The following is a 9,338-nucleotide window of genomic DNA, read 5'->3' on the forward strand; positions in this document are numbered from 1 at the left end:
CTGAGCCACCTCCCTGGCCCCAAAAGAATATTTTATTTTATTGAGATACTGGGGATTGAACTCAGGACCTCACGCATGCCAGACAGGCATTTATTTTACTGAGCTATCTCCCCATTCCCCCCTCATTGTTTTTTCTTTTGCCCTTTGCCTCAAGCCAGTTGTTCCTTCCTTTTGGACAAATACTTTCCATTTCACAGTATCTACCATACCGTTCAGACTACATTTACTCTATATTTACACTAGCAAGACAATGCAATGTTTTTAAGTAAGGAAGTTTCCATTCCAATAGTGTATAATATGCTAAAGACAGAAATCAACTGGTGCTGATTTTCTTGTTTTTGTCTTTAGGAGGTTCCTATTAACATTGGAAGAGCTGGTACCTGTGTTGTGCTGGTGAAGCTACCTTAAAATTATCTCTATGAAATGTAATGAAACTTGATAATGTCAACAAAGAAAACAAAGGACAAAACAAGAAATATTCTTTCCTTCAGCAATTAATTACAAAACTTGAAAATTGTTATGTCATTTAACTATGTATTTAGAATTGTTTTCATTTGTACAGTATCACAAAAGTTTTCAATATGAATTGCATATAAAAGCAAATTTTGTGTGTTGTCCCAGGTGTGGTATCAAGGGAATTATAATTGTGTAGGTCAGCTTTGTCCCTAGAAATGTTAAAATATTCAATAAATTTGACAGTGGTGAAAATTTAAAATTTATAAAAGAATTGACAAGATCAACTGAGACTCTGAGAAGTTATTATTTTTTCTTTGTCTATTACAACTGCTTGGTACATTTATATAATTCTCAACAGTCTGCAAAATGCTTTGATATTGCTGAGTCCCTGGATATGACCATATGGCAGAACCATTCAAAGCTTGACATTTGATTCAGATAAACCTGTTGATACAGCACATCTCTGTCACTTACCAGTTATATAATCTTTTTAAAAAATTTAAGAAAACATGCTACTCTCTTATCTGGAATATAATTTAAAGTTGAAAGGCTATGTGAGACTAAAATCTAAAGCTGATTGTCAATGAGATATCACTTTTTTTCCAAGAACATGCTGAAAACCTCTAAATAATCCCTCACTTTTTTCCAGTATGAAAAGTTATAAAATTTCATGACTGTAAAACTGGTTCATTGACATAATTTGTTATGCTGATTATAGTATATCAAACTTTTACAAACTAATTTTTCTGTCAGAGAACAAACATATAGATTTTATGCATCTTCACATATTGAGTTGTTGAACAAGTTGCCAGGGAAATATTGTGATGTCATATAACCTCTACAATAATAGTAAATATTTATGATTGTTATAAACTATGGTATCAGTCAAAACCTTATTCGAATGGAATAATCTCAAATATTTATGTGAGCTTTGCAAATATGTAGTATTAAGTTAAACAAGTTTTAAAAACAAAATAATTTAAGTGCATTAAATGTTTGAAGATGCTACATATTAACATACGGAAACATCAAAATCTTTAGCATGCATGTACAACTGTATAGTTATTTTTTATTTGCCAACATATGCTTTTATGTTAATGATATATTTGTCCAGGTGGAACTGTGAAGGATATAAGAAAAAACACGCTTTTAAAATTCATAAAAAAAGAGGTGGCTCGTGGATGGTGGCCACCATTTGAAGGCTCCAGGTGCCAGCCCAACCTCCAAGGCCCACTCTACAGCTCCTCTCCACCTTGACAAGGTCTGCAGGCAGGGACCCAGAGGGCTCCTCTTGCTGGGAGATGGGCCTGCCCTGCTCCTTGGCACACCCCTTCCCTCCTCCCTGAGCTCTATGCTAGCCTGTGGAAGTTTGTGCTGCTTCCCCGATATTGCTGCAGAGGAGAGGGGAATCTTTGTGCAGTGAACCCGGAGCTGCCACCTTTTTGGGGCCAGCAGCTGTGTTTTCGAGGAAACCAGAACCCCGTGGTGAGCCCTGGTTGACCTGGTTTGTTCTCAGTCCATTTCCAAACACTTGGAGAATAGAAACTCTGCAGCCAGGGGTTGGGGTGGAGGGATGTTCCTACTTTGCCAGAGGTTAGGTAGCTGTCAAGTATGCACTAGTAGAAGATGATTTCTGCATTCTGAATCATGAAAAAACTCATACAAGAGATACAGTGACTACAGCTTCATTGTTTTCAAGAGATGAGTCTGATGCCTCACATTTTGCCCTGGTCACTGCTTATGAAGACATCAAAAAATGACTTAGTGATTCAGGGAAAGAGAACTCTTTCATAAAGAAAGGAATAAGGTTTTTGGAATAAAAGTTTGTTGGAGCTCAATTAGATGAAGAAACAAGTTCTGTGGGATAAGAACAAATAAATAAGGCTTATTATGCATATGGAGAGGTTTGCATTGATAGAAATAATTTGAAAAGAAAATTGAATAGAATGAATAAAGACAACTCTGAATCTTTGAAAGAATTCAATGAGCAGCCACAATCTAAAGAGGTAGAATTCCTCCACCTGAGAACAGAAGTGGAAACTCAGCAGGTGATGAGGAATTTAAATCCACCTTCTTCAAACTTGGAGGTGGAAAAGTTGAGCTATGACCTGAAGATCCATGGTGTGGAACAAGAGCTGGAACTGATGAAAAAAAGAATGTAATGATCTCAAAATAGAGTTACAAAAAGCCAAACGAAAGGATTCATCTCAGGAAGACAATCTGAAGTGTAGTGATCTCCAAAGACTAAGTATTTCAAGTGATAATATGCAACGTGCATATTGGGAACTAAAGAGGGAGATGTCTAATTTACATCTGATGACTCAAGTACAAGCGGAGCTGAAAAAACTGAAAGCCTCAACCACAGTCAACAAAGCTTGCACCCTAGTTGGATGCATGGAAGACCTTGGGAAAACAGCACGAAACTGCACTTGGCAAATTTCACTGCAACATACGAAAGACATGGACCACTGTCACCAAATGGTAAACCTGTTCATCACATCTCCCCTTTATCAGGAGATATAAAGGTTTTCTCAGAGAAAGCAATTCTCCGATCATGGACAGATAATGAAAGACTGATTCCTAATGATGGTACAGACTTTCAGGAACATGACTCTTTTTGCCAGGGAAGCGCTTATTCTATTGAGCCATCTCCCTGAACCCTAAGATTCTTAGGATACCAGTTTTCTTTTTTCTTTTATTATAATGTTTTTGGTGGAACCAGGAATTGAACTGAGGCCCTTGCATTTGCCAAGGAAGTTCTTATTCCACTGAGCCATCTCCCCAGCCCCCTGGAACATGACTATTAATGGAAGAAATTTTCTGCAAGATAATTCTTTGGTATTCCTCAGCCCTCCCAAATCAATTGAGACAGTATTTAAGGAAATTAAAAATAAAACTTTGCCTTTACCCAACCTGTCACCACAGCATTACTTGGATCAATATAATCAAAATTGTCCATATAAAAGTCAATTTTGAAGAGATTCATATTTGATCATGAGGTCATTGTATCTCAGTGGTTCTCCCAGGAAATTATTTAAAGAATTGAAAGTGGATTTTTAAAGTTTTTCAGTTCTTCAGTTTATACATTTCAACAAAAGGTATGATAATTAGTTGATTTTCTAGTATGAAGACTACATTTGGTTGTATATTCTATGAATCTTATATATGCTAAATATACTAATGAATAAATTTAAGGTGTTTAAGGATAAATCTTGCCATTGATAATAATTGTGAAATCTACTACAGGTAAAGAACAGAATAGGAGATGTTTGGACATGGTTTGACAAAGTGTGTGAAATGTTTAACCATTCATTCATAAAAAAGCCTTTGTTATAGGAAAAAAGAATCCATGTACTTTTGTTTAGATTGCATAAACAAGCAAATAACAATGTGAACAGGTTATATTTGTTGGCTAGATGCTAAAGATTGTAACATAATGGAATAAAAGCCAAAATATGTATAAAAGGAACTTTAAGTAGTATTTTATGTTCTTCCATTCAATTATAAAATTATAAGATGAAATACTGAAACAAACCTAGTTATGAAAGTAAATTGTAAACATTCAATTTTAGTATTTTTTTTCTTTCTTTTCTTTTTTATTTTTAGGGAGAAAAAATAGAATTAAAACAGAAAAAATAACAAGTGATATACAATTGCATTTAACAAAGTAATATGAATTATGTAGTATTTGTTGTAATACATAGTGTTGTCTTCCAACCAGTTACAGATATTGCCTGATATATGCATGTAAAATTGGAAGAAACAGAATGAAATGTATAAGAAAGAAAGAAGAGAAAAGGTACAACTGAAAAAAGGAGACAAAACTTATTAAGTAATATGTGCTCCTTTCCATAGACCAGCAGAAATGCACAGTACAGTTGTCCAAACCATCTTGCTTACATATGTAAATAAATCTCTTTTCCACTCCCTCTCCTGTCCTCAATTCAGTAATACTTTCCTTCTGAATAAATTCATTCTCTTGTCTCAGTATTTATTGTACCATTCACATTCTAATTTTCTCTTAGGCTCTCACACTAAAGAGACAAAATAATGCTTGCACATGAAGGTCTGACTTATTTCACTTAAAAGTATGCTCTCCAGGTTAACCCTACAAAGAACACTGATAGATATTCTAGAAACAGTCAGAAGTGTTCACAGCAATGAGAACAACAGAAAGGAACCACCAACCTGAGCAAGCAATTAAAGAGTTAAAATGTACAGAATCTATAGCAAGAAAATAACATGGCAAAGATAAACCAATAAGTATCAGAAATAAACATAAATGCAAATGGCTTCAATTCATCAATCAAAAGAAAAAGACCAGCAGGGTGGATTAACAAACAAAATCCAACAATCATACAAGAAACACATTTAACTCAAATGGAATCTCGCAAACTAAAAGACAGTGGATTGAAAACAATACTCCATCCCACAGGAAATCAGAAAAAAAACAGGGATACCTATCCTGGTTGCTGATAATATCAACTTCAAACCAAAACTCATTCAAAGAGATAAAGAAGGTTACTACATACTTGGTAAGGGAAAACCAAAAGAGGAAGAGATAACAATTTTAAATACATATGTACCCAATGTAGGAGTATCTACCTACATAAGACAAATTTTAACAGACATGAAAAATCAAATAATCAACTGTAAAATAGTAATGGAAGACATTAACATGACACTGTCACAAAAAGATAGATCAACTAGGCAAAAAATTGGCAAAGAAATAATAGAACTAAATGGAAATGATGAAAAAATTGATTTAATAAACCTTTATAGAGTGTTTTCACCCAGCAACAGCAGAATATATATTCTCAGCTGCAAATGAGACATTCTCAATTACATGATTTCTGCAGTATGTTTGTCTTAGTTACTCTTCTCTCGTTGCTGGGACAAATACCCGACACTCAAAATGAAGGAAGGAAAAGTTTATTTAGCTCACAGTTATTGGAGGTTTCAGTCCATACTCAGCTGGGTCCAACGCAGAGCAACACACAGCAGAGGGCAAACTTTCATGGAGGTGGCAAAGAGCAAGAGCACAAGGGAGGTGTAGCAGCAACTCAAGCAGCTAGCTTCTCTTCCCACCTTACATTGTAATGCAAATTACCTGCCCCAGGGCAGATGCAGCAACCACACCCACAGTAATCAATCACAAACTCCAGAAGCCTCCCATGACTGCCTGAGACTTTAGGGGGACGACTAGACACAAACCATAACAATGTTCTTTTATAAAAAATTGGAATTCTAGTTTATGAGAACATCAATATCAAGAGAGGTGCCTATAAATTCACTACAAACTTTTTAAGTTTTTAAAAAGAATAACATGACTTGTACAAATATATTTGTAATGTGAATTTAAATAAAATATATTTCCTTTGCTTATGAAAAGTATGCACCTTCAGAATATTTCAAGTGCAGCTCAGATTAACTTTTACATGTTGTTTTATGACAATAGCTGAAATAATTAAATGAAACATTCATTTCTTACACCTATGATTGTTGCTATCTCAGAAGGGAGGACATGTATTTTTATAGGTATAGAGGTGAAGACATAGACTCTTTGAAACATTGATAACTTAAATCTTTTGATTTGTTTTAACACTTTATTCAAACTAATGTAGAAGCAATTTAAGCTTTTATTTCAAATACACCTTGATCTGACAAATTAAATTAGGCATGAACTAGAAGGTAAAGCACAAATAAAAGTAAATAAAACTTGTTTGCCAATGATTCAGTAACTGCTATATGGCAAACAGTCAAGCAAGTCAAGATGGTATACCATCTTCATAATGTTCTGGCTATATTTGTTTTTGAATCAGCATTCATTTGTAATAAATGTACAGTACCATCACTGCACTGTAGTGTTTGAAAATTATGTTTGGTAGACTATAGCCTAATGTAAGATGTCAAAATCTGACCAGAATTGAGCAATATTTTCAGAAAAGCCAAGAATATCAAAACACTCTTGTACCTGTCTCCTTTAAACAAAGTTGAGAGAAAAGGGGATAAGGCTTAGTCATTTGCTTCCATACTTCAGTGGAGATGGTCTATCAGGACAAGTTTAAAGAGATTGAAATGATACTGACATCTCATATATTCTTTCAAAAAGTATAGGTAATCATATTTAGTCATTGTATTCTGAATGGAAAGAAAGCTTTGCTTCTGTTTTTATTATGCTTATGTGATAATTATTATGCACTACCCTTTACAATACATTCATCAGGCTTCCTTATGATGTTCCATCAGTAAGGGTTCTGTATTTCTACATGGCGTGTATGGACTGTGAAATGCATACTATACCATACAGCCACTTGACGAGATTGTGGAGCACTAAATTCTGGTCATCCATCTTGAAAATTATGCCATATACCAACTTGACACAGATGTGTCTGCATTTTAGTATTGATGGGAATGGAACACTGAAAGACACTTGCATTCTAGAGTTCCAAATATAATTACAATAAAGCAGAATTAATATTTTTCATTTCCCCCAATTTAGCACATAATTTCTAAATACCTTGTGATCCCCATACCCATTGGTCTTAGTTACTCTTCTCTTATTGCTGGAACAAATGCCCAACACTTAAAATGAAGGAAGGAAAGGTTTATGTAGCTCACAGTTACATACTTTCATAGTTTAAAGCAGCTTGAATTACATAGCAAGACCCTGGAGCCCTATTTGTTCAGGAGAGAGGGTCAGTGCCTGTCTTCTCCACGCATCCCATCTCTGTCCAAGGAGATCTCAATCACAGACACCACCACCCAGGGCCAGGAGGAAAGGCTGGGGCATTGCAGTGTCCAGGATGACCCACTCCACACTTCAGAGAGACTGCAGCCTGGAGAGCAGGGTGAGATGACAGTTTAATGATTAACATCTCTCTGACCCCACCCCTCGATCCCCACCCTGGTCTTCTGGCCATGCCCCTCAAGCCACTCACTGCTCCTCCAGCCATGTCAGCCCCATAATTTACATGAGGGGGGTACAACACTTACATATGGGAGGACAACTAGACACAAGCCATAACAACATTATTGTCTCCCTGTATGCCGGTGACTCAACAGGTAGTTTGTACCATCCAGATAATTTCAAGATCATGTTAGGACCAGGAGGTACTAAACCATGATAAGAGGATTGAGACATTTAGGCCCTATTTTTCAGCAACTAGGAGAGCTATAAGGGATGCAGTTTTCGTTGGACAGGAATGACAAAATATACTGTCATAATCAACCCTCCATAGAAACTCAGAAGTTAGGAAACTTCAGGACTGCTGAAAAAGTGGAGGTTTATTTAGTTTTTCCCTTGGTGCAAGTGTCTTAATCAGAAGGGAGAAATGGTTCATACATCTTCTTCCATATCTTCGCCTAGCTCTTCCTACCATGCTCACCAATATTTTTGTAATATGTTTTATAATAAAATAGTAAATATAAGTAAGATTTTTTACTCGGTTGTATAAGCAGATCTAGAAAACTCACTAAACTTCAAGAAGAGATGATGAAATCTCCTATTTATAGCTAAATGATCAGAAGCTATGTCCAGGTAGGTAGTATCAGAATTGAATTTGCAAAGGATACATGCATTTGGTGTTCACTGTAGAATTTCTTTCTTGATTGAAAATTGAAGACCACACACATTTTGTGAGAGTAACACTTTGTTTGGTGAGAATATATTAGGAAACCACTCAATTTCTTTCTTCTTATATAAGACAATATAAAAAAACCTGGAATTTTAGATTTTCTTTTTTAATACACTTCAATTTTTATAGTACATGTTTTCAGCACATGCATTTTACAATCATTGTGAAAAATAGGTAGATGTACCTAATACAGCTTGTTTCTTTTTTTTCTTTTTTATTTTCCTTTCCCTTCCATCTGAAATCCATAATTCCTCCTCTATTTACTCTTTCCTCTTTTCATTCTTGTTCATATTACTCAATTTAGTTCACATTTATAGAATTTAATGTTTGTATATTTTGAATTATTATGATCTTGTATACAGCTTATTATTACTCATTTTTCCTTATTGGCTCCTCCTCAACCCTTGCCTTTGTCTTTTGAACCCCTTCTTTTTGCCAGACATCATCAATTTGTTTTTTATTTTCTATCCTTACTTTATAATTTTCTTTCTTCTTTTCCTTACTCAAATAAGAGATTCCATAAGATCTTTAAATTTGTGTGTCTGATTTATTTCACTCCAAACTTTTTCCAGTTATTTTTTAACTTTTTTTCCAAAATTTCAATGAGAAACAAATAGCAATGAGAAAGTTTCAAATCAAATTGGTAGGACAGTTTCAATAATCAACATATTGCATACATTCTTCACAGTGGTTAATTACTGTACAAGGTGCAGACATGATATCCTATCTACAAACACCATTAGAACAAATCACTCTATTCATTAAGAGAATGTAACTATATATCTACATTAACCATTTTGAATACACAGATACAAAATGGACATTCATCTGTATACCCTTTTTTGTTTAGGTCCGTCATTTAAATTTTATAGGTATTGTTTTTCCAGTTATGTCACTTACTGGTGAGGCTTAGCTAAAAATGAATCTTAAGTTATGTAACATGACTTCTAGTCTATGAGCTTAATCCAAGAAAAAATTAGCCATGAAACTTGTGCATTTGACACCATTATTTGTCCACATTCTCTTCCTATAAGGGAAATGTCAAGTTACTTTTATTCTTTGTCATAGAATGTTTTTACATCACTTTTCAAACGCTGAAAACACTATATACTGGCTTAAATGATCAGAAAATGTCTCCATTTTTTATGTAGATGATGCATCACCTATTAATTTACAAACATCATTCTTCATATGTGAAAGGAAACATATTTTTAAAGTTTCAACGCCTCACCACAAAATGAAGGA

At 34.7% G+C, this 9,338-nt stretch overlaps 1 protein-coding gene and 1 pseudogene across 1 annotated transcript in view; both read left to right on the forward strand.

Moving 5' to 3' along the window:
• Positions 1-647, forward strand: part of Klhl4 (kelch like family member 4) — a 170,480-nt gene extending 169,833 nt beyond the window's left edge. Inside the window, exon 12 of the mRNA XM_023723783.1 lies at positions 349-647. Within this exon, the coding sequence (XP_023579551.1) occupies positions 349-408 (60 nt within the window). The 3' untranslated portion in view covers positions 409-647. The remainder of the gene's footprint in view (positions 1-348) is intronic.
• A 318-nt stretch (positions 648-965) lies between these two features.
• LOC101581952 lies at positions 966-3,500 on the forward strand (annotated as a pseudogene).
• Positions 3,501-9,338: the final 5,838 nt, after the last annotated feature.

Source organism: Octodon degus, unplaced genomic scaffold (genome assembly GCF_000260255.1).
Source record: "Octodon degus isolate 3935 unplaced genomic scaffold, OctDeg1.0 scaffold00103, whole genome shotgun sequence".
NCBI classification, from domain to species: domain Eukaryota; kingdom Metazoa; phylum Chordata; class Mammalia; order Rodentia; family Octodontidae; genus Octodon; species Octodon degus.